General features: G+C 34.2%; 1 protein-coding gene across 1 annotated transcript in view; it reads right to left on the bottom strand.

The window, feature by feature from the left end:
• Positions 1-1010: 1010 nt before the first annotated feature.
• LOC134533757 (integrin-linked protein kinase) overlaps positions 1011-27945 on the bottom strand; it is a 38413-nt gene continuing 11478 nt past the window's right edge. The window contains exons 5-9 of the mRNA XM_063371389.1: positions 26473-26668; positions 25856-26099; positions 20350-20449; positions 19772-19902; positions 1011-17356 (exon numbers count right to left, since the gene is read on the bottom strand). Of these exons, the coding sequence (XP_063227459.1) occupies positions 17210-17356; positions 19772-19902; positions 20350-20449; positions 25856-26099; positions 26473-26668 (818 nt within the window). The 3' untranslated portion in view covers positions 1011-17209. The remainder of the gene's footprint in view (positions 17357-19771; positions 19903-20349; positions 20450-25855; positions 26100-26472; positions 26669-27945) is intronic.

The raw sequence follows: 27945 nt of genomic DNA, 5'->3' as shown, positions 1-27945 counted from the left end.
CAACATTTCATTCATGAAAAAACTGCTGTAAAGAGTGTACTTGTTATTATTAAGAACACTGGTCTTTACTCTCTTGGGAAAGGCGATGGTCACAAAAAATAATAGAAGAGGGCGGGGGAAGGGAAACACTTTTCCTTCATATTTTTTGTTAGATAGTGCTTTGGCAAGGGGGGAAGAGCCATAGAGAATGGAGAGGGGAAGGAAATTATGTTTCTTACGTGGCAATAAGCTGAGACACCGACCATAAAGATTTCACTTGTATTTTACTGGAGACAGATTTATGGCGTCACTCATATTCGAGGGCGACTCATTGTGAAAAAGTTTCATTTTTCGGTCCAAAATTAAGGGTGCGACTCATACGAAGGGGCAACTCATTTGCGAGTAAATACGGTATCCGTTTATTCTTCGAATGGATGGATGATTTTATAAACTTCAAAACTTTGGACCGTTAATGACAGTTATCTCTCATTTTCTTAAATAATTTATTAACTGTTTCCATAACATTGTTTTAACTTTCATTAGTGTTTGAACACATATACAAGTTCAAAGGTTCTGAAACATACCAATCTTCTATTTGAAACATACAAAATAAATATTTTAAAAACAAACTACTGAGTATTTTGTAGATGAACTTAGCCTATGACTGATAATGTAATCTAACTTAACAAAAGAAATTTTCTGCAAAAATTAAAAACTTTCTATTCAGCTGGCAGCACTGATTCAGAAAATTAATACGACCAACATGCCCAGTGCTGTAAATAGCGTCACAAGATGATGGATGGACCTATGACTGACAGATGAGGATAGATGAGGCTAACTATTGAGAACTATGGCTACACTGACAAAAAGACTGCATGCTAGTTCAGTGGAAAGCACATTGATACAAAAACCAATAAAGCATATGATTTGCAAGGCAGTGTCTTTCTTAACTGTCAAATAGCCAATTAACAGACATTTTGTACAGTAAGCTGTGACCAATTAAATAAAAATAAATGTTTGAAAGGGACAAATTTTCAAAAGTAAGCTTTATTTGATTGTAAAAAGAGCATGCAAACAATAATTTATAATTTTTTTTTTCATGGCAAAACAAAACACTTAATACACTAACCAAGAGAGTTAAAGTAAGAAAAAAAATTACAATAAAATATCTGCAGGTACAAATTTTGACAAGAAAATAATTAAAATACAACATTCGGTGGAAAGTCAACACTAGAAACTACATAAAAACAATATTTTACACACTTTCAAAATTTAAACCAATTTCTTTCAGTATAGTTAAAGGTTTTATTATTATAAAACTACCATCCTTGCACACTTCCTCAAATAAAAAATTTTTTTTCTCTAAAGTACATAAGATGAAATGTTACCCAGCTACTAATTCACATAAGACAGTTTTTTTTTTTTTTTTCGAAATACAAGTTGAAATGAAAACTGAGACTTTCCATATCAACGTAAACATAATAAAATCTTTCAGTAACTTAATTACTTATGTAAAGTCACCACGTTTGAAATAAAATTTCAGTTTAAAAAATGTAGGGTTCAGGGCTACAAACAGAAAATAGAGAAACTACACGTATTACCATCACGTTGTGACTATCAGATTTCATTTCCCAATCATAAATTTCCACATTATAATCTTTTTTCCTTAAATAAACTGTGTTTACATTATCTTACTTAAATGTAAGTCTAGAAATATTTCAATCCTTACGAGATGTGACTGACAACAATATGGTACAGTGCATAATGGCACGGCAGCACAGTTGTAGGTATTTTTATCTCAAGTAGAAAGAACAGGCACAACTGAATGTTGACATTACATTCCTGCTGACTTGCGACCAAATAGCTCAGGCATACACAACACACACACTTTTTGCCAGGAAATGAGTGTACAACATTTAGGTCTGATCTCTGTTAAAATTCTAGCTTGTTGGGGTACAGTTTCACTCAACATCATAAGAAAATTTTAGATGCTACTGAAACAATAATTGTGGTCCATGTACTAAAAACACACTTCAAATACACTATTGCCACTCTCCAGTTTAAGAAATTCTGACTGATTTTTTCTTCTTCTGACATTAGCTTAAATGATTGTGTATCTGTTCTGTAAAGAATTAAGTAGGTAACAAATTTTACTTTTAAAAGAAAATTCTTGGCCATCACAAACAAAAAAAAAAATATTTTGACTGCTGAAAATATTTCTTATGATTTTTTAACTGCATTTAGCAAAAATTGTAATTGTGACTAACTGTAATGTACCATACTCAAAATATATCAAACAGATTAATCCGATCTACGGTCGGCATTCTCAAAATATATCAAACAGTGGTTTAATAACACCTCTATCTAAGTGTCACTGCACTATGATCACGAGTCCTCTGAACCGGTGGAGTAGTCCACTGAAGCCTGCCAAATTCAAATTTGTGTGCTACTGTTCACATATGTAACCAAGTAGAGTTTGGTTTCCAGACATATGTTATACAAACATTGCCTGTTTTGACATTCCCTGACAAACATTAAATTTATGCTTCACAACTTGCGAACAGCCTGTATATTTTTAGTAATGTTTGAACTGATGCTAAATGCAAATAATTAGCAAGTATTATTTCAAATTAATAACACACCTACCTAAGAGACTTGCACACACAAAGTTAAGGTTCTGCTTTATTTCCTCAAAAATATGAGAAGTTGACTGTCTGTATGCTAGGACGTAACAAACCAATGAAAGATGAGCTTTTCTTTTATGACCTTGACACATTGCTAAATTGATTTTTTACTCTTTAACTGAAAATGATTATGCATGGGTATTATTATAGGTTAAAATTTTAGTATGTCCCAACACAAGTAAAACATTCTGTCAATAGTAAATAACATTTTTTAATTATCTACAGTTAAGTGTCCTAGGTAACTCAATTTGCAACTTACAGTACATTCTCTTCCCAAAATTTAAGTATTTATAAAAGACCTAATTATGTATGTGTTATATGGTCACGTAATGAAAATGCTGAATGTCTTTTGCAAAGGATGGCAGTAACATTGACAAAGGCAATTAATCAATTTCATATTTGTTAGCTTTCTAAGCTTACATTTAACATTTCAGGATTAATTATATCATGGACTCAAAAGTTTTCCATAAAAATAGAGAATAAATATTTCATTAAATTAAGTGATAATACTCATTTCACAAAGCTATTCTTAATGAAACAAACGCTTCTCTTCATAACTACTCAATATAATGACTTGATATTTATATATATATATATATATAATATTATAAAATATGAGATTTATGTATCTAATATTACAATATATCCAACAAAATATGAGATTCTATACACCTAGCATTACGAGCAGAAAAAATTTCTAAATTTGTAACTAGAAAAAAACACATTTCAACACAAAAAATATTATACAGAGATTCTAAAAAAAAAATACTGCAACATACATGCTAACTGTAACAACTTGCTGGAAAACATTGTAAAATATTAGATGCAATGGTTACAGTACTATCATACATTTATCTCATTGTTCAATTAGACATCAAAATTTTACATTGCCACATGAAAAGTCTTAATGACTGTAAGAATTGGAGCATATGCATAATATTCTTTGCTAACAAATCAAACACCTCACATAAAAAATATTGTAAAAATTATATAAAAGATGTACAAGGGAAGGATTAAAACTGTATTTCACTTATGTGCAAGAGCATATTAACGAGTGTATCACAGGGGCACTTGCGCTTCTATTCCAAAAATAAAATTTTAATTCACTTTAATACCACAATAAATCCATACTGTAATAATCTTAACTACTTGGAAGTTTATTTTTGTACGAATAACATTATTCTAAACAAACATGCAATGAACTAAGCAGGTAAGTTTTCAATCAACATAATATAATTATAATGTAATTTGTAGTGGGAAAGTTATTTTGATCAATAGGATTTTTAATAATGAAATAAATATTGAGAAGGCAGTAGCTAAGATAAAAACTATAAGCTCTTCCATTGGAAGCGTTCTACCTAATTACAATTCTGATGATGAATGTTCATAAGTAGAGGCAAGATTATTGATAACATGAAATCGATGTCAATACACCGCTTAACATCAAAATGAAAGTCAATACACTGCATAACTTTGAAATGCTAGGCAAAACACAAAATGCAATCAATTTCACTTAAATTATCTCATTTTGCATATTAAAATGTAAAAATAAATACCACTATAGTTTAGGCTCTTAATTAAAAACCCACATAATTATGTGAAAAATAGTTCTTATATATTCAGTTATTATATATTGCCTACTCTAAGCATAATGAAGAAGTAAATAAGCCCTAAAAATTGATTTTTCAGAACAAAACTTATCAAAACATAAAACTACATGCTTGGATAAAGACATTAATTTTAAAAAAAATTAGATTTACTTTTTTATTTTCATTTATTTATGATCATTTGTGTGTGCGTGTTATTTTTTCTTTTTTTCTGGATAATTTATACCTCTGATATTATGATTTTTTTTAATGTACGAAGGGTTGCTAACAGTGATGAAACGAACTATTTTAAAGACAAAATTTTAATTTATATAACACCATAAAATCTTGGTGCTATTCATAAAACAATTTGCATTGCATTAGAATTCCCTAAAAAAAATACACACTTCATCATACCGTATTTACCCGTGTAAGGGTAGCAGATTTTATGCCTATTTTTTGTTTAGCAAAAAGTACTGCGGTCCATACGCAAACTTTCCGTTTTGGGTTTGAAAAAAAAATAACATTGCACTGTTGTGCTTAAATAACTAGCCTTTGTTTGGTTTTAATAAATATGTCACAATTAAACATGAACTGTTTAAAATATCTCAGCAGTGTGTAAGCATCATGAACTACGCTGTTAAGCTACGTCTGCCGCCTGTCGTGAGGCTACCCAGCCGGTGCCGGTTAAGTGACGGGGGCTGTCTGCCGTCCGGCTGAGTCGCTTGGCAAGAGGGTAATCTAAAATCAAACAAGCCAGAGAGAGAGAGAGAGAAGGTGGGGGGGGGAAGGGAGTATGTGCGTGTACATGTGCATGTGTGTGAGTGAGTGTGGCCATTAAATGTCAGTGAACTGGCAGCATACTCAAATATCACGTTTCTACCTCCGACACGGTTTTGTGATGCAATTCTGTCCAAACATTGTTTTTGCCTGATATTTAGTTTACTTTCTACTACCGCAACATTTCATTCATGACAAAACTGCTGCAAAGAGTGTGCTTGTTATTGAAGAACACCTGTATTTTTTCTCTTGGGGAAGGCAATGGTTACAAAAAATAATAGGAGGAGGGGGAAGGGAAACATTTTTTCCTTTGTATTTTTTGTTGTATAGTGCTTTGGCAAGGGGGGAAGGGCCATAAAGCATGAAGCGGGGAAGGACACTAGGTTTCTTATGTGGCAATAAGCTGAGATACGGACCGTAAAGACTTTACTTGTATTTTAACTAAAACACATTTATGGTGCGACTCATATTCGAAGGCGACTCTTACTGTGAAAAAGTTAGATTTTTTGCCCAAAATTAAGGGTTTCGACCCATACGAGGGGGCGACTCACCTGCGAGTAAATATGGTACATTTAAATATCAGTAAGACACACAAGCACCTATATAACAGCATGAGTCAAATTCTAATATTAGAATATTGATAACTCATCCCAATAAATCACTATCAAAATATATTTTACATTTTTGTATACTATTTGTGGTGAACAACATTACTCTTTCAGGTAGATTTCTCCAATACAACCATAAACACAAAACATATTTACTGCACTGAACAAATTCTTAATGGAAAATAGACAATAAAACCCAAGACAACATAATCGAACACACAAGGTAGTAGACATAGTAGTGAAATCTCATTACAACTTACCTGTAAAACCAACTTTTTTAGTACTTAATAATCTAAGTACAGTTGAACCCTGTTATAATATTTATCAACTGAGTAAAAAGGAAAGCATTATAAGCAGGAAATATATATTTAACTTTTGTTGAGTAAGAACTTATCAATGGACTCATTAAGCCATGTAAATAAATTTCATGAAAAAAACCACAGATGGTTAATCTTAATGCTCGAATTTACTCAAAAAAAAGCCAACAATATTTCTTCATAACTTCCACATTTCTGTCAAATTGTCTCACTGTGCACGATGATGGCTTTAGAGTGGAAATGCTTATGTTGAATTCCTTCACCCCTTGAAATTTTTTTTTGTAGATTCTTATCTACTTATGAAATAAATTTAACTCTGTCAGCAATATAATCAGCAAAACTTTTTTTGTTTGTTTGTTTGTGTTTTTGTTTTGTTTTGGAATGGTTGGCAAACTAAAATTTTGTAGAACAACTTACGTACTTCTGCAAACACTCCAGAATGGCAAGAAACAGATAATTGTTCCCCCCCCCCCCCCCCCCGCCACCAAAGAGGAAGGTGCAAATAGAAACAACTGTAAATGTATGTACCTTCGATATATTGAAATACATTGCATTAACCAGCACTACCATTATGTTTTTACATACAATTCTATCTATGGTATAACAGCGATTGTAAACAAAAATGTACATTCCATCTTGTATGTAAAGTAAATGGTTTAACATGTTAAACTTCACAGATATGTAAAGTTTTGGAATAATCAGGTTTTTTATTTATACATATATTAACTTTGATGAGGATAAAGCAAACGTTATAAACAGGCAATGCATATTTCGAGAAACATTAAACATAGGAAATTAATACATTTTCCTTATGGAGAAAATGTCAGGACTTAAAAAGTAAGGTATTATAAGCAGAAAAACATTATAGGCAAGAACATTATAACAAGGTTCTACTTACTTCATAATGCATCTTTCAAAACTTTCAAAATATATAGTCTGAAGTAAGAAATCTTTTAAAGAAAGATACTTCATAATGAGGTTTCAGTATGTATAATGCTTATTAGTATTCACAGTGGTTTCAGCACAGATAATAAAAAAAGAGATACAAATTTATAAACAAATCTACTATCCAGACATTGTTTAATTATAATTGTGCTTACACTGAACTCAGATCATCAATGTTTACAAAATTGAGACCTTTTTTTTTTCACACTTTCTTTCTCCCACCAGAGAATTTCCACATCTGCATATTATGCCACTTTCATTTGGTAACATGCAGTAGTTAATGCTGGCAATGAGAAATTTACTTACCTACTTTAAACCTTACCTTTATTTGAAAAAAAAAAATATTTCTTGGGAAATTTAAAGAATGATAAAGTGCAGTTACAAATCTAATTCACTTAAGGTAACAAAACATACGTAGAATGTTTGTGTTTTCAAACACAACAAACAACTCTGAGACAACTAAGGCTCCCAAAGCCCTAGGTCAGGGGTTGGCAGACTGCGGACTCACGAGCCGCATGCGGCCCTTTCATAGGACTTTACAGCTCTACAACTCACTGTGCTGCCACAGCACAAAAAAAAAAGCCAAACAAAATCAAGAGGCACAATTACAAGGCATGTCCTCAACCTGCACGCTTGCACCTACCATCTCACACGCCCAGCTGCTTTTCTTATGTTTAAAAATTAATTAAAATAATTTAGGTTTTTTGTTTTATCAGTTTTTTTTCCCCCGAAGTACCCTTTGTTTTTAAGACTTTATGTTGAATTTGTGGATAAAATATTTTGATTTTATCTCATTTTTTTTACTGTCTTAAATTCCATGCAGATACATACAAAAAAATATATGTTACCGCTCTGTAAGAAATTTGAGAATCTGTTTACTTAATATTTGGTCCATCTCACTCAAAAGTCTGCCGACCCCCGCCCTAGGTCAACCTGTGAATCAGTATGTTTACACCATCACCTGTAAGTTTTCGAAACCTGGGTTTCTATTACTGACTGACTTTTCCAAATTCCGAATATTGGAAAATCTAATTTTATGTCTGGCAACAAACTGATTGAATACTTCTCTACACAAAAAACCATATGAATTTAAAATAGTACTTATGCAAATTAAATGGCACTTAGTTCAAAACTGTTTGCATTTACAAAATCTATTTACAACTCAACAAAAAAAAATTTCCTAGACACTGTATTTATTCTTTTAATGAAACTAAGTTTTGCATTTGATGGTTAGAGGTTCCTCCTGAGAGAAGAAAAAACACACTAGACTAAAAGCATGCCTCTATTGCATAACTCACAATTTATCATAAAATATTTTAAAAACTTGCTTTAAACAAGAATACTCAAAGGTATTTAAAAACATATAAAACATAAAAGTAAATCGCAGTAAATACTTTTAAAAAAAATCTTCACTGGCAAGCGGAGATACAGAACAGCTGTAAAAAATCTGTATAAAACTATAAGTTGATATTTGAACAATATTCACATATATCACATTAACATTTCAAAAAGCACTATAAATATATACATAAAAGGCACTTCAAATGTGTGCTCCCTACGACACTAGTTAATGTGTAGTTAAAAGACACATACAATATGATTTCATGTAATTAATTTAACATACTACTACAAAAAATATTAAATACCAGGTCATATTCTATATAAATTTATTATAGAGTTAGAATATAGGGAAAAATTATTCATTAGAATGTTTTTTATGATTTAATTAACTGGCAAGATAAAATTGTCAATTGAGAATTTAAATTTTTTCAGTAAAAAAATGAAAAGTAATAAAAATTATTCTAATTATGTGTAAAGTTTTAAAATATAAGTAATCAAAGTTTTAAAATTAGAACTGATGTTTGATTCCCATCAAGACATAATTACTGATTATTTGAAAGGCATACATGTTTATTAGTAATGTAGACAATAATTGATTATTTGGAAGGCTATCTGTTATATAGGTAATGTAGATACTTCATTGGAGTTGTTAATATAACATCTCACACAAGGATTTAGAACAACAAAATAATAAATGTTAAATAACATCAATGCTACACATTTAAAAACAATTCTTAAACTCTGTTTTCCATCCATATCCTGTGCTACAAACATTAATATTAGGACAATACTCATCCTAAAAAAAGGTTTTCTAAAGGAAATTGTGCCATGTGATGTACAAGCAAACCTCAAAACATTTTTATGTTATACTCTTTATGTGATAAATCCATGCAAACCAAAGTAAATCAAGCAAAAAAAAAATTTAATCATGGATTTATTACTTCTTTCTGCAAGCGCACAAATCAGAAATGAGTAAAAAAAAAAAATTCTATGAGCTAATGAAAAAATTAAAATGAAAAATATCTTCTACGAAAGTGTTTTCAAGCACACATAGACCTATCTTAAAAACACCAAAGATGTCATTTGTAAATTTTATTATAAAATATATGTTTTTAATCTCTTAAGCACATACATGCTACACACACCACATAAATTGTAACTTAACGAAATAAAAATAAAACCACACTAAAATCAAAAGAGTTTAGTTTTATAGCCCAAGGTAAAAAAAAATTATTTAGAATCTAAAAATATTTGATTGAAATATATTTTAAATGATTCGACCACAACTACTGGAAATAATTTAATCTGTATCAGCTAGGACATAATCCTATCAGAGCTTATGTTGGTTTTCATGGCTCAACAAAGAGCACTACTTAGACACTTCTTGAAATATTCTTAGACTAGTGTACCCTATTCCATTTGCTAATGTCCAACGACACCAGTCGGTGCTCCCTTAACTGACACAGGCCGCTATGCCATCTCGCTGCCTCACAGGGGCGTGCGCGTGGCTACAAAGTGGCACGAACACGTACAGTGCAATGCTAGTGCAGAATAGTGCAGCAAGGCGAACGGCCGCCACCACCGGCAAGTCAATTGCAGCCCGAGCGACAATCGATTAGGGATGAAACGGTACTTGCCAATTGTTAATTTACTCAATCAAGGAATGTTAAGTCATTGTTTTCAACACATTAATTATGCACTAAAATATGATCACTTTCACACCCAACACATGGCCTGACACATTCATTTGCATGTGGCATGTTTTCGGAAGTGAGCCTGGGGTGGCGTGCGGAGACCACAGCCTCACTCAGTTCGACATCCACTCTCAACAGGGCTAGACGTGTCCGCACACTGCCGAACCCTCCAACCTTTGTGCATCCCCGACCTCTTTTCTGCAATGAGTGCAAGTCTTTTCCCAATCCTCTTTAATCGGCTCCGCAGCTAGCCCTACACGGTCGGCCTGAACTCACCGACCACTGAACGTAATCACATGTGCCCTCTCATGGGTCGTTTCCACGTAATATACAATTCCTTGATTTTAGTCTGGGTGTGGGTTGCATCCCAGACTTCCTGCAATGAACGTTAGTTGTAAGACTTCTTCAGCTTAGCCCGCACAGGGCCAGCGGTTAGGTGATACATGCGATGGACTACTTTTCAAATAATTCTGCCTGAGGTATCTCTGGACCACCCTTTGTTTTGTCCACATGGCGTTGTACTAGTTTAAGGCCAAGAGTCACATTGTTAGTTTATTAACTTTACGTAATTAGCTGCACACACTACTGTGGTTTCTTTTGGGTTTTGGTTCTTGTGACATTTAGGGTTCTTTGTTATATACATCGCTAAAGGGAGTAGCGCTTACGTGCAGTGTTTTTTAACTTTGTAATGTTCAGTTAAGCTGCGTGTCATTAGCATATCACATACGTAACCACGTGGAATCAGCCCAAGTTTCATTCAAGGAAAAACGCCACAGACACCTTTAAGTTGCTCCAAGTATAAAGGCCAGGGGGCCCATACATACTTAGTACCTGCATACATTTGCTATTGTTTGATACCATCATGTAACTCATAACACATGCCGCGTCCAGCCACAGCCCCAGGTGTAGGGCAGGCCAAGTCCATAGTAATGCCCTGTACAGGATGTGAGTGATAATAAAAACAATCATAGCAAAAGTTGTTACCGCTGTTGTCATTCAGTGATCAACTCTAATCAGTAATATAGTGTCTCTGGTGGCTACAACAAAAGGAGGAGTCGCTGTAGCTTAAATTCTACTTCCTGCCAGCCACGTGGCGATGTCATGACCAGAGATGAGTCTCCGCTCTATCTGTGAACTGGCCCACAGGGTTCACCATTTAGGCTAGTTTATGCTCTAAGCAACCATTTCTCAGGCCGGAAAATGGCAGAATATCATGTCTGTGAGTTGAAATCATTTACTTATTAGATATTTGTGGAAACTGATGGTTATAAATTGTGGTTTTTCAAACTGTCAGCCAGCAAAACGATTAAATGAAACTCTCCACATCTTCCTATCCAAATGTAATATTTTTACATCCACAATGAATGACGTATTTTTATATACAGAACAGTACACTACAATTAAAACTATAACATATAAACAGTGAAATAGAGTCCCTATATTTCAGTACTAATAAAACTACTTCTATTCTGAAAGGTTTACTTTTAGATCCTGGTTTATGAATTATTTTCTTAAAACTATTGAAATTGTGGCATACTTGAAAAGTGAAAAACTGACCAATGGATTCAAATTTTCATTCTCAGTACAAGAATTCTGAAACTAATTTTTAATATAATACATACATATTGCATGGTTTTGAGGCACACAGCCCAACGAGAAGCAGGACCTATGTAACCGACACTTAGAAATTGTTACAAATAGTTCAGCATATATATCAGTTAGACACCTGCGAGTACTCGAAATTCGAGTTTCGAGTCGAGTTTTTTAGTAATACTCGAACTCGAGCTCGTGGTTTTCAACAACTCGAAATTCGAGCGAGCTTTTCTTGCACTCTACCTATAGAAAAAAAAACTCTCATTATATCGGAATAAAAGTCTTACAACACTATTATCCTTTACTTTATAATGTAACATGATCGACCGTATACATGAACACATCATTTTTACGTACCCGGGATTTACGAATTTCCGTGATTAATTTTTTTTACTTCTATAATTTTCCGCATAGCATTAATGTATCACTTTCCTGCTTTATGCGGAAGTATTTCCCGCTTTATGCGGAAACATTTCCCGCATTTTACTGTAAAAAGCGTTTAAATTGTCCGGGGTCTCATCATTTACGCCATTAAATGTGTGATATAAAGTCCCGTTTAAAAATTTTATGAAAGTTCCTGCCAGTAATGGCGCACGTAAATATAAATATGAAGAAAAGACAAATGAACAACAACTTACGAAGAAATATGGATGATGTACCATAACTGCAGTACAATTCCAATAGTTATCTTAAGATAATTACCATAAAAAGAACTAAAGATTCTTTGTAGATACCATAACTACTGCAGAAGCATGATAGTTACCACATTTGCACTATAGTTGCCGTAATAACCGAGAAGTGTATTTACCGTGATGGTAATGTATTTATTTAGGACATATTAAAATTAAAGAACATTATTGAAAAAAAAAGGATGTTAAATCTTGATATGTACGGTTGGCACATGTTGCTAAGAAATAATGTGATCTGAAAGAATGCAGTACTACTACGAAAAGTGAAAAGGGTACTCGTGGATTTTTAGGTTATGGCAGTCTCTCTTTCGTTTTTCAGTAATATCGGCCGAAAATTAACAAGAGTATTGGAAGTTGGCAGAAATGCCGATTCAACTAAATATTGGCAAAATCGGCTTCTTCAGTACAGCTCTACATTTGATGACATGAGTAAACATATTTCAGACTACAGGACATTGAAAAAGACTTTAATTTCCATGTTGGTTTATTGTGCGTAAGTTTTTTTTGCAAGTGTAAATTGAATTAAGTAAAATGCTTCTATTTTTATTACTTTAAATTGATTAAACTTAATGACAAGTTACAGATAATTGACACTAATTTTGAGGTTAAACAATTTGGTAAATATGTAGAGTAACGGTATATGCGAAAAAAAATGCTAAAAATCTATGCTCTTTCACTTCCTCTTTTCAAATCAACAGGCGGAGATAATAAATTCCAAATACTTTAGGAGATATAGAATTTTTTAATTTTGCAATACAACACCTGTACAACCATTAGACCGACGCCATTTTTGTTATTTTGCCGTATGTTCGTGAATGCTTAATAAATAAAATGGTCGATTAGGTCAGGTCAGTTACATTATTAATACTTTCAAACTAAGCGGACATAAAAAATAATGTGAATTAATTTCAATGGTTCTTTAGTTTTAAAGTATTTATAATGTAACTGACCTGACCTAACAAACCCGGACAAATGATGAACATTAACAACTCACGTAAAATATTTTTGTTACTTATTACTTGCGCAACAATATCCAAATAAAAAATAAGACTTTAAAATTAGAAACGTTAAAAACCCACCTAAGTTGGAGGCGGGTACATTTCCTTTGCCATTAGAAGGAAATGATGTAGTCGTTCACCTACGTCGCGATACCTCCGACGGAACATTAATAAATAAATAAATAATCACGTATTGGTTCATTTGAATACTGGCCAATCACGGAACTGTCACGTGACAAAATTGTCCAATAAGAAACATAATAGATACTCGTAAACCAGAAACAATGGTGATCGCCGCATGAATACCCAGGTATTGTGATGAAAATTAAAAAATTCGATATTCCTAAAGTATTTGGAATTTCTTATCTCCGCCGGTTGATTTGAAAAGAGGAAGTGAAAGAGCATAGAATAAAAGTATTTTCGGAATTTTAGCATTTTTTTTCCGCATATACCGCGACTCTACATATTTACCAACAATTTTACTAAAGCATTCCAGCCACACAGGTTGCCAGCGAGAAATGCTTCTCATCTGCTGTAAACACCATCTCCAATCGTAGAGCTAATTTAACTCCTGAACGTGTAGAACAAATTATTTTTCTGCATGATAGATTGAAGAACAGAATTTAATACTCTATGACAATCTCTCTCAGAATTTTTGTGCTGAAAAGTGGAAATGTTGAAACAATGTGAATGTACTTTTCAAACAACATGATTTTTGGTGCTCAGTTAGTTGAAGCTCAGTAAGGACTCCAGAAAAATTGACAAGGATGAAATTATTCCAAAGATATGTTACATTTACACAAACATATACGTACTTGTAAACTGTGGTTATGTTAGTTGGATGATATCAGTTGCTAATGAACCAATGGAAACAGGTTAGATTCAATGGAAAACATGTTTTTTTTCCTAGCAGTGCAAATTATAAAAGCACTCTGTAAATAGTTACCCAAAATTAATAAGCCCACTTCATTTTAATACTTTATTCAAACATTATACCTACTAAGTTTAAGGTAAAAATAATTTCCCAAAAGTGTAACTGTATCACAAAAGCTCAAGCTTCGAGAACTTTCAAGTAAGCTCGCTCGAGCTTAGCTCAAAGTAAAATTCTTAGGCTTGCAGACCTCTAATGTAGGTCTATCTATTTAGTAGGCTAACAATGATAATGGTTTCTTTTTTTATTTCCATATTTTTCTCAAAAGTTCTCACATTTTATTACTCCATCACAGTAAATTTATGTGCAATAAACTTTAAAAAAAAACTCGAACTCGACTCGATACTCGCGAGTATTTTAGCAAACTCGCTCGAGCTCGACTCGAAGTGAAAATCTTCTGCTCGCAGAAGCCTGATATCAGTAAGGTGTCTTGATAAAATAGTTAAAAATAATCTGGTGACAATTAGCAATTGTGATCCATATACCAAAATTGTAAAAAGAGATAGTTCATCACAAAATTTGTTTAATAGAGGTTAGAGAACTGTCCCACCAATTTATGACAAAAGTTTATGTAACTGATTAATTAACTCATTCAGCAATTTTGGCACTTGGATAACTATTGCTAACTGTAGACCTGTGCGAATATCAGTTGTTTTTTTTAGTTCAAATTGAATACGAATATGAATATCAAATTATTAACAAAAACATAAAACAAATTCAAATAGTAAGAATTAGAATTAGAATCCCACTAAAAAAAATTTTCACGTCATGTAAAAGGTTCTGGAATATTAGACAAATCATATTAAAGTGAAAGGTTGGTTAAGTTAAGTCAGCTCCAATAATTGTATGGAAAATGTTTGTTGAAATTAAAATATTTAAACTATGAAATAATAGTTTCTTTTAATTATTCAGCTAACATAATTTAACCTAAAAACAAATGATTACCATTCAATTCTGTGGTGTTTTACAGCTACATTCCACAGTAGCCAGTTCATATAGTAAGACCATGGTGTATAAAAATAACAGTAAAATATGAACATTCTCTCACAAATTCAAACTCAAACAACATGAACTAAGCAGTCATAAAAATTATGGATGAAATGTGACATTGGTGGAAATTCTTGATTTCAGTAGCATTTATATTGAGAGTACTTGCTTGAACAGAACATACACAATTCCTCGACACATATATCAATCTAAAAAAAATATATATATATATATCACATGTTATTTCATGTGCAATTTGGTGATGTCTGTTAGAATTACTAAATATTATTACAACTACATGATTTAAAAATTCTGGCTTAAAAGCAATTATGCCATCTGAATAAATTAATTCCTCTTATAGTCTTTCCCAGTAAAATTTAACTAATGAAAAATTATAAAAAAATGTTGATCTTTATGTATTTAATAACAGGAGTGTAAGAAATTTAAGGCAAAATTTTATGTCAAAATCAAAATGCATTTAACACATGAGGAATCTGCATGAAATTACATTCTATTTCACTTTAAGTTTTGAAATTTTATAAAAACCCTCTTAAGATGTCTTCCTACAAAGTGAGTACAGATATGCTTCTAAATAATCAAAATTTTACTGATACAATCAGTACACATAATTATGCACCACCATTACATAATTCAGATCTGTGATATATTTGCTCAGAAGCAAAATGCTTAATTAACACCTATAAATCTCAATGAACAAATTACAGCACTTCCAAATCCACATAATTTAAGAGATTCTTTTGCGTATTAATTATTAATTCTGATCATTTAGTGAAAGTACAAATTAGGCACATTTCTTTACGGTAGAGATTTTAAAAATTTGTGAGATCAACTAGCTTTACGCTAGATCACACAACCCACAACATAAGTCTTAGGCATACGACTCTTCATTGGCCGCTGGCTTCATAAGACCTCCTGACTCAGTTGCAAGTGATTCTGTAGCCTTTTAACACAAATAAATCACAGGCTCTGAATTTCGGAAGGCACATACATGAAATGTGGTAAAATCACAGAAGTAACATCAAAGGACATGGTTCTGAAGACTTAAGTTTATTTGATCATGAAATAAACTCGCAAATTTCTTAGGTCTCACCAGCCAGTGACCACAACCACCCTCAGAAATCTCCACCAAACAAAACATTAGCTTTAATACAACAGTTTTACATATACAGTCTGCAATCTTTAATCCGGCAACGTTTGTTGACCTTGACCCATATTAGACTTTTTTTTAATAGTGATGGGTAATATAGATAACAACCGATACCAATCCAATTACTGATAAATTTCTTTAACAGACCCAATAACCACTAAAAAACTGACTGAATACCTTTTGTAAATAATCACAGTGCAAGTCTCCAGAAATTCAATGTTTTTAAGTAATTAGTACCTTAAAAGAATTATTTATTGTAAGGATTTTTGATGGATGACAAAAAAGTATTTTACATCATAAAATTTGTACACAATATAAATTACTCCTTTGACAAATTAACAAACACAATATTCAAGAACAGAGCTTAAATTATATAAAATTGGAGTAAAAGATGCCTAGAGCACTTTTAACAGGTAATAAATAGGAAATATGGGTGACATATAAATAGATGAATTGAACTTTTTCCATGGTTATCTGTTTTTTGAGTATTAGTTGGAAACGATTACATACATTGGAAATCCAAAAAAAAATTGGGAATATTGGCTGATACGGATACTAAAACGATTACTTTTAAGAACATCAATATTTTTAACAGTGTATTTCTTCTTGGCATTGAGAAGCTATTTACAACTTGTCTTAAATACCATTGTACTGTAAATAAATTTTCTTTGGTATTCCCGTTAAAACTACATATATTGTAGCTTAATAAACCATCAAGAGTGTTAATCCAACTCTGCCGTGATGCTGAACATGCCGGATTAAAGAGTGTTTCCTGTACTAGTTTTCTTGCATAGCAGACTCAGTTTTTACAGTTTCTTCCAGGAAAACATCCCAGGAGGGTTTCACCACAAGCTACTGCCACCCCTGGCATGTGGCTGGGAGGTTCGAGCGGCGTCCAGTCGCTGGCAGTTACCGCTTCATCTTGTCCAGGATGGGCAGCACCATGTCGAAGCGGGGGCGCTTCCCCGGATCCTCGTTCATGCAGATGCGGATCAGCTTGGCGAGATGCGAGGATATTCCCGGCGGGATGCTGATCCGCAGTCCTTCCAGAGCCACCTGCAAACGCCATGCCAAACATATTCCCCACACACTGTTAGGCCCTTATAGATAGGGACATGGTTTTATGGTTTTACTAATCAATAACCCACGGCTTCGCTCGTGCATATTCACGGTATTGTTGATATTATACCATTGTAAGAAGAGTATAATATGATTAATTCTAAACATTTTTACTAAAAAAAATAGACATTATATATTGCCTGGTGTATTAAAAATCTAATTCATAAAAAATTGTTTAAGAAATATATTTAATTAATTCATTATGCGTAAGCCAATTTTAATTTTTACCCTACATTAAGTATCTGACTTTATAACATGCATTTGCCCGCAACTTCATCTGCATGTTCTTCAGAATTAGATCCAGGGAGAAATGAATAAAGAGGGAAAATAAATTGTAAAAAAAAAAAGCTAGATGAGTCTGATAGATAAGTCTGATTTGTACTGCAGTTTTGTGCTTCATTGACATGGTAGTCACAGAATTACTATTGATTATTGATGAAACTCATAATTTAATGCTATATATTTGTGAATAATATATGACTTGCTATTTATAAGTTTTGGGCACACAATATTCATGAACAAACAACACAGAGCTGACCATGCAAGAAGTACACTTTCAATGTTTGGACCTGGAACTTATTTATTGTCATTATAAATGCTAACTTCGTGGGGATTGCAGCTTCTCAAATTATAATGGCAAATTATTGGGAATTATTGAGATGCAGGGAATCAGGCACGCTCTCTCTTTTAGCTGCTCCGGTGAGTAAAGTCGCCTTTATAATGTTTCTCCCCAACTCTAAGATAAACAGCCCGGTATAGTTGACAACCTCGGTGCATCGAGATTACGCATCAGCAAAACCTTGACGCTAACCTTCAGCTCCAGTTTGTGAGAAGACATGCCTGTGAATTATAAGGAGTTCAGGAATTATACAGGATATGCAGTATTGTCGTCGTTAGTCATCACCGTATATTCGATTTGCCAACTACCATATCAGAAATCTGTTTACACTAGTTAGATGGATACAAGTGAAGTTTTTTTGTTCCGTGTCTCAGCTGGCCTGCAAGTAATACAGCACTGGTCTTGACCCTGGGTCCTTCTTTGTCTGTTTACTACAAGGGTGTGAGGCGGCCCACTTCTCTTCCCCTTCCATATTTAAAACCCCATTATTCTTCCCTCTCCACCCCGCCACAACCTACCAAAAAGACGAAGGAGAAAACTTCTATTTTTTATTTTTACCCTTGTTCCCCTTTCATCTATTTTTTTTTTTTTACCCATCCCTTTGCCACTGAGAAAGAATAGGCGGCAAACTACTCTTTGTCACTTCCTTATACAAAAACTAGCACTCAGTTATTGGCAAACTTGTGCGGGGCTGAAGTAATATAAAACGTGCACTTATAAACACCAAGGATGGCTCCAGTATTGTCATGGAATGTTCAGTTAAAAGCGTGTGAAATCTCTTGCAAAAACAATAATTTTTATGCACAGTAGCTTCATAAACACCTGTCACGATAGACACGTTAATTGTGTAGGGTGCCAGTTCACAAGACATTTACAATGATGAGAGGGAGGCAGAACCGTCAACACTGCCACATGGCCTCACGTGTACATGCACGCATGAACACGCACATACACATGCACACAATGCTCTCTCTCTCTCTCTAGCTGGTTTATGTTTAGATTTTCCCCCTTCTACCCTAACCAATACATACAGCGCAGTAGACACGTGACTTCCTGGTGTCGATCGGGCAGGCGCTTCACACTACTGTTCAGATATTTTGATTAAACAAATTATACTTACTCATGGAGTTATATTTATTAAAAACCAACATAGGTTATTTTACCAACACAGTTATTTACACACTCATTCAACATCACAGTGAAATATTATTATTTTTTAACACACAGTGAAAAACTCACATAAGGAACGTAAATTTAATAAATAAAAATTGTCATAAGATGTGCAACCCATACACAGGTAAAAATGGTAACATTGTCCCTACGTTTAAGTATAGAGCAGCAATAAAACCAAAAAGTGTAAAAAAAAATATGTTCATTTTATGTATGTTATCCAATTAAGCAAAAATTAAAGAAAATAATTTAATTTGTGTGTGTGTTGAATTCTGGACTCCAAGTACCAGCTGCACAATCTGTTTTTTCCATAACTACATATTGTGTGACTATTAACTGAAGTGAGGCAGCAGAAAACAAAATTCAAGTTAGCAAATGGTTACGGTAAATTAAACATTAAATGACTTACAGCCCCCCGTCACTGTTTATTTCGGGACTTTTGTGATCTGCAGACGCACAGCATTTAAGACCACCACTGCCGACTTTGTACGGAAGTATGAGAAAGCAGAATACAGCCTTAGGGAAACAAAAAGAACGGGGTGAAGAGAGAGAGACTTCCAGACCTTCATGCCACACTCCATGGCGGAGAGGTCGGCGAACGGCACCTCCCGGGTCGACAACTCCCAGAGCAGCACCGCGAAGCTCCACATGTCACACGCCTCCCAGTTCCTCTCCGACGGCTTCTTCTGGAGCGCTGCACACCATCACACACGCTTTACTATCCCCCGCCAAAACCTAGGCCAACAAACATGCCAAATGATTGATATTTCCTCATAAACAGCCAGAAAACTAGAAATTACAAGTTTGACACATATAGTCGTGATAGCTCTACTCAAGATAGTTCAAAATACTGTATAAATGGAACTCTTTGAATTCCCCAAAGTGAGAGAATATGACATTATATGGTTCTGACTTAGATTAATTTAAATACTTAGTGGTGAAACAATGTTGTATTTGAATATTATGAATGTGACACCAAAAGTAATTTTAATTCACAGTAATTTTTACTATATGATCAGACTGTGAAAGAACTTTCAATGAGAGGATTTCTTCAGTAAACTATGTACATAACTGATTACGCACATGACAAAACATTTTAAGAAATTATTTTTAAACATATAGAGGGATAAAATGTGTTTACCCTCGGGTGACATCCAAGCTGGGTAGTAGACCCTGCCCTTCTCTTGGAACGAGAACTTGGCATCCGCCATGTTAATCCTGGCAGTGAGGTCCTCATCAATCTGAAAACACACAACCAACACACGAATGGCATACAAGTTGGCAGAGCACTGTCTTTAACAACACAATTGCAATGACATAACTAGAGACAAGATTTTTTGGTTTTATTTTTAGTCCACTTTCATTCTTAAAACTGAGGATTTCTGAGTTATTGTTTTTATTTTATAAGTCATTTTATGATTACCTAATACTCCACCAAAATAATGGTAAAATTTATGTGATGCAATTTTACCATAATTAATTTGTAATAAATTGGCCCAAAACAGATACATTCAGAACATTAAAATAAATTAGTAAGCACTTGTGTTTTAAAAATGATTTAATAGATGCACAACAAAACAAATTAAATAAATTTTTCTGATCCAGGCACTATGGTATAATTTTTTTCCAGGAATTTATTTATTATTTATTTATTTATTTATTTATTAGATTTGTGACATGCACACCAACAGCCGAAGCTTTGGAGGTGTGCACAGAACAAGTAATAAAAACACGACACATACAAGCGAATAAATACAACATAAACAGGATAATAAAAGACGACACATACAAGCGAATAAATACAACATACACAGGATAATAAAAGACGACACAATAACAAACAAAACAAAACAGCAACTGAGATAATCTTAACTAAATGATCTAGAATGGGAAGAATAAACAGGATTATAAAATTACTCAATATATTAGGGTAATCATAAAAAATTAAAATTTAAAGTTTTTAATAAAATTTTCATATTTATTGAAATTTGAGATAAGTCTGTAAATTAAATCATTATTATTGTGTAAGGAACATAATAGGGATCGAAGGCGGCTTTTGAACTGCGGGACTCGAATACCAGAGTTATCAAGTAAGTATAAGCAATTAATTTTTGAACTATAGCACTTAAACACAAACAGGGCATCCAGATGGATGCGACGATTTGAAAGAGATTCTAATTTGGGTAATTGATGGTGTCTAGAACTAATTATTTTGAAAAATTTATTTTGTATGGATTCAATTTTGTCACTATCGGTGGTGTTAATACTGTTCCAGATAACTGAGCAATATTCGAGTTTACTTCTAAGGACAAATAAAGAGTAAGAATGGATTCAATATTAGATGCATAGTAAGTTATATAATTTATTAAATATACGGGAAAAGGAAACTAAAGAATTAACATGTTGATGAAAGAACAGTTTGGAGTCAAGAATAACACCAAGATCTTTTATACTAAGAGATTTGGAAATTTTTGAGTTGTCAAGAAAATAATCATATTTAACTGGATGAATTTTCCTTGTGAAAGAAATAATTTTTGTTTTATCTTTGTTAAGTGAAACTAAATTCATTTTACACCAATTATCAATTTCAGTAATATCAGATTGAAGAAGCAGACAGTCATTTAAGGAGGAAATTTCTCTGGATATTTTAAGATCGTCAGCAAACAGAAAACCAGTAGTATGATGAAGAACTTTAAAAATATCATTGATATAAATATTGAATAATAAGGGAGTATCATGTAAATTATCAGACATACGACTAAAAATTTTACAAAAGTTTGAAGAGCTTAAGAGTGCTATTTATTACATACGTAAATTCATCATTTAAGAATTTAATAATGATCCTTTATCAAGTACAAATTGCTGGCGGTACTTACCATATAACTGTTGCAATCCTGATTCAAGTCTCATGGTAACTCTAGCCATGATGGCACCCAGATGACGGGTGAAGAATCTTTTCACTCTCCCTTCCCTACTATGACAGCTATCAAGCTATCATTTCTATCAGAGCCCAGTGCTCTCTAGTGCCCATCTTACAAAAGACAGCAGCCGGGAGATTGAAGTTGTACAAGTCAAGAACTATACTTTGCCTTACCTGTCACTCATTTACTAAACCAACCATGAAACATAGGGTAAGATGTTCAAAGCAAAACAAAAGCTGTATTTTTTTTGTAGCTTATCTGCCTGCATCTGTTTTAACCTAGGAGACATTCCAGGATTACATCAACAGATGTGCTTGTTGACAGACACACACAAGTACATATACAGTCACACACAAGGTGAAAAGTAAGAGCAGAATGAGGAGAAGTACCGGGTTTTATCACATAATCATCGCACACGCAGAATCATTGCACCATTATTTTAGGGCATCCAAATTTGGAGGAAAAAAATCTTACATAAACGTTGCATGATGTTTTTGGTCCCGCTCTAAGATTCCGAGCTATTTGTTTAAGTACTAACAATGACAGGATAAAGCACCGTGCAACCGCAATCAGTTTTTAAGTTGCTGTCAGGCAGATTGGTAGTTATAATGGGAAAATACAATAATTACAATACTCTTAAAATGTACCAGCACAATACGATTTCCCGTCCAATATGGTCAAATGTTTCGGTCCTGCCATTTTCTCAATAAAATATACATTATTTTTTTCCATGTTAGATGTTGCTTATAAACTTCTTTTCCCATATAAAATGATGTATTTTAAAGTTCAAATCTATTATTAATTCAGATATTACCGCTTACTTATTTAATTAACAGAAATACAAAGTTGTCTGATGAGTATATTTTCTTTTAAAGACATTTTCAAACGTTATAACCTTTATCTGTTCATCTTCGTCGCCGCTGTGTGCCACTTATAAAAATGTAGCCAGTGCTAGTTAGCATCATTCATGTATGGTTATGTTGATTCCCGTATAGAGTGCACGCACATAGAATAACAGCGATATTGATAGCTCGCCGATTGCATGCAATGCGCGCGCACTGTCTAGTGCCGAGTTAACTACCGTTGATAACCCGCACTCTTTCGTGGTAAGTGTATACTACGACGATAGTTATGCGTTAGTTCCGGCTCACGTTCGACTCACGGTTTTCGTTTTTCTATTTAAAGTTGAACAAAATATGTTGTTTTTCTTCACTACTTATTAATTTTAATTGTTTGGCGTGCTTTAGTATACAGTAGAACCCTGTTATAATGTTTTTTAAGGGAGCACAAGAAAAAAACATTATAAGCAGGAAAACGTTATAAGCAGGAAATCTCAATTTAGCACTTAACAATGTTCGAGCTTTGTACCATGGACTCACCAAGCTATGTAAACAACTTATAGTTATAACCAAAGATAGTATACTTGATACATGAATTTTCTGAAACAAGCCAACAATTTTTCAACTTCGTCTTGTTTCCTGGTTAAATTTTGTTTGTCTTTAAAGATACACTGCCACATTTTTTGTAAAATTGTCTCATGATTCATGATGACAACATTAAGAGTGAGAATGTCTACTCCTCTGCCACCTGAAAATGTTTATTTTTGGGATTTCTACGTATGAATGAAAAAAAAATATTATTTGTAAGCAATAGAAAACACTTTTAGTTATGCCCTCGCTCAATGGTTGGCAACTTAAATATCGTAGGACTATGTACGTGCATCTGAATACCCACTGGAATGGCAAGGAAGAGAAGAGTTGACTAGGGTACCAACTGACACGTAACTATGAACATTGTGTATCTTCAGTATATTGCATAAAATTGTATTTTAACAAACTTCATGTATTGTATGGCAGTGATTGTAAACATAAACATACATAAAGTAAACTTTTTATCGTAAGTGTTGGAATAATTTGGTTTTAAAACATTTTTTCCCCATTTATTGAATGTTAGAAAGCAAACATTATAAGCAGGAAATGACACTATTTATGAACGTTATATGCAGGAAATAAATACACTAGAGTCCCGTTATAGCGAGGTGTCACGGTTCCGGGTTTTATCCTCGCTATAACCGTGTCCTCGCTATAACCGAATTGGACAAATTTTGGCCCCCAAAAAATAAAAGTTAACCGAAAATAGCATAAAAAATTGTGTTTAAACCTGTATAATTTGAAAATAACAGGTTATATTAACGAAATCTTAATTTCTGTGAGCAGATGTGTGAATTCTCTTTAAAACGATACCCCATAAGTACGGATGCGATCACCTATTGCGTCAAAATAACCAGAATACCCTACCACGCCACGTAAGTATAGCATCTCAGCCCGCGGCCGACGCAGCATTGTCCTGCTATCTATTGTCGACGCGGGCTGTCTGCTGGCGGCCATGTTGGTTCGGGATGTAGCTAACAGGTGGTACTAGTGTAGCGCGACGATTTAATTCCTTACAAAAAAGCAGGAGTGCGGCTGCGGCAACGCACATACGCCTCAAAATAGTCGCTGGAAAACTATACTTTTTTCATTTAAAGAAACCTGTCAACTTTTTTAGAAAATAAATTTGGGATTAAACTCAAACATCACCACCCCTTTCCCGGACATATACCCCAACAACTGACCGAAACAAAAGTTACAAGAAAACTGTCCTAGCGATTCGGAAATATATACGGTAGTGCCTACTAGAGGTGTAAAAGTAACGAAAAAATGTGTACCCGTATGTATTCGTTACTATTACAATTAGTACTCGTTACTATTGTTACGTTACTCGTTACTTCGGATACCGCATAACATGCTATGTTATGTTGCAGCAACGAATCCAGTCGTATTGCGTACACGTACAGTATGACGTCGCGTAAATAATAATAAATAGAATATAAACAATTAACAATATTTGATGATTAATAGTTTTGTTAACCAAGAAACAATTAAAACTCATTAGAGCGGCTTTTTAATATTATCTCTTTTAAGATAACAACAAAAAAACGTGAAAATACGCGATTATAAAAACAAAAACATACATATTTCTAATTTGTAAAAAATACTTTCTGACTTTGTTTCTGTTCCAATCTCAAACTTTGTCTACACACGGCACGGATAACTAACGGAAGTTTTATAAAAGAAAGAAAGGATGGGATTCTATTTTTAAAGCCACGCACTTAGGTGGCGACTGCAAGGCTGAAGAATGTGACAGGCGTCAATGGCAAGATGTCTAGTGGCGAGCGAGAGGGGTGGAGATAAAGCAGACAAATAACAAAAGCGCGCTTCAAGTGATCACGCCGTAAATTCCTCAATAATACCTCGTTATAGCCGTGTTCTCGCTATTACCATGTTCGCTATAACGAGATTCTACTGTACATTGTCCTTATGGGGGAAATATTGGGACTTTAAAAATATGACATTATAAGCAGGAAAACATTATATACAGGAACATTATAACAGGGTTCTACTGTACTCTACATTTTAAATCAACATAGTTCCCATGAATAGATTTTATTTTTATGAATGACTTTACCTAAAAAAAATGCTTTTTCCCCGTAAAAATCGCACCTCTACTTTTCAAACTTGATTTTAGTATAAATTGTGCAACGATTATGCGCTAAAATATGGTAAGAGGAGGAGGAAGAGGAGGAGGAGATAAAGGAGGAAGAGGAAGGATAGGAAGAAGAGTAATAAGAGGAAGAGGAGTAAATGGTTGTTTCTTGACCTAGTTCCGGCCCAGCGGAGTGCTCACCATGACGTGGCGACTGTTGAGGTGGTACTCCGGGATGATGCGCTCCAGGCTGTGCAGGAAGGCCATGCCACGCGCGACGTCCAGCGCGAAGCGCAGCGCCTGTGCCGTGTCGACCACAACGCCCGTGCCCTCGTGCAGGAGCGTGTAGAGAGAGCCCCATGGCATGTACTGGTTGATCACCACCAGGCTGGGCGGCGAGTTGCAGCACCCGATCACCGGCAGCACGTTCGGGTGGGAGAAGATCCTGTCCAGTCCGTGAGGACACTACTATTATTGACTGAGAGATTTTCTTTTCTTTCTTTTTTTTTTTTTTTCATTTTTCATTTTATAAAAAAATCAACCCCCTTCCCCCCCCCTCCCTTCCCAAAATTTTTATGAAAGCAATGAAGTAAACAAAAACCATGCATTTGACCATGTACAGTATGAATAATATTGTTTTAATTCATCACTCACATACCTAAAACTAAAAATATTTGGTGTTACTATCAAACAAGTATGACCATTATAACAACAAAGGTACAGTGATAGGCTTTACTGTTAAAATGAATTTGTAATTTTGGGTATAATATCAGACTCAATGATCCTCCAGAACTCGAGAGTGTCGGCACTGACGATACCTGAGCTTGGGGAACTCCTCGTTGAAGTCACGGGAGATCCTCGAGGTGCACTCCCGGATGGCCAGGATCTTGGCGATGACGTCGTTCTTCTGCCAGCGGCCGCGCCACGTCTCCCCTGAAGGTGTCGTGGCCACCTTGGTGTGCAGTGCGAGGTCTGCGATGTTGATGCCCTTGTGGCGCGACAACGTCGCGTCCCCTTTAACACACCCGTCCACACGCTCCTCACAACCTCTGTGCTCGACAAGCACACGTGAGCACGATGCGTCCGTCCCGTTTCTCAGTTCTTGGCTCCGCAGGTTCTCTGCGAATTAACCGGCACCGAGAAACATACCGGTACCACGGAACGCATAACAGCTAAACATTTCCCCCCGGTAAAACACAGTGGTATGTTGCCGGCGACCAACACGTACACGTCTTTCTAACTTCACTTAAAGCCCCATGTGACAAGTGAAAGTAAGGGTTCGTAAATATTAGAAAAAAGCCAGTGACAAAGGGGCAGTCTCCCCTTACCTTCCTTCACCCCCTGGCACCAGCCCCCCAGATGGGAAAGATAACGCCATGTCGGAATATAAACAAACAAGTTATTTGTGCCGAGATCTCGACCCTTTTTCGTGCTCTTATTCACTTGGAAATTGGGATGATCATTTCAACTATAAGAATATAGTATATATATATATTATGTATATATAACTATAAAAAAAAGGAAAAACAACACAGTTGCAATATACTTTTAAAACTTATAGTAAAATAACTACCATTATTTAAAGTTATCTAATACTCACTAACTGTAGGTATTTTGCAGCCCATCTCTTGCCCATTAAAATAGTACATACATAACTTGCAATTGGTTTGGTGTGTTGCTACTGCTTTATAAGTTTTAATTATTTAATTTTTATAATTTAGTTACTCTCTTGTAAACAAATATTTACATTTTTCTCAAGCACTTTTTTTATTGTTGTGCCTAAATTAAATAGATACAAAGGAAAAAAAAGTTGTTAGTAATACATATGTACTATTACAAGATATACCAGCAACACAGGATGTCAGAACAGACTGCTCCAGCCATTTAGTGAGACGTGAAACAACTGTACAATCTAAGGTTTGTGGTTGTATTATGGTTAAAGTGGTGTGCTGATTAGTAATGTTAAAGTTTGTGGTTGTATTATGGTTAAAGTGGTGTGCTGATAAGTAATGTTAAACAAACAAACACACCATTTATTAGGACATATTGTAGTTGGTAAAACTGGAAATTGTGTGGAACTAACCTAAAGCCGACAACTGATTTTTAAGAACTGAACCAAGAACCAGGGGAAAAGTATTAAAGACACATAACTGTAAACTCATTTCAAAATCATTTGACATTTGCAGAATATTTGTAGTTCCAAAAGAAAATGATTTTCCACCAAATTTAACAGAAATAAAAATAACACCAGTTCATCGGAACCCCATTTTTATAACATTACTAGACCTGTG

The sequence above is a fragment of the Bacillus rossius genome, chromosome 7 (genome assembly GCF_032445375.1).
Source record: "Bacillus rossius redtenbacheri isolate Brsri chromosome 7, Brsri_v3, whole genome shotgun sequence".
In the NCBI taxonomy this organism is placed as follows: domain Eukaryota; kingdom Metazoa; phylum Arthropoda; class Insecta; order Phasmatodea; family Bacillidae; genus Bacillus; species Bacillus rossius.
Note: the sequence above shows the minus strand (reverse complement) of the source record. Positions and strands in the feature narration are given on the sequence as shown.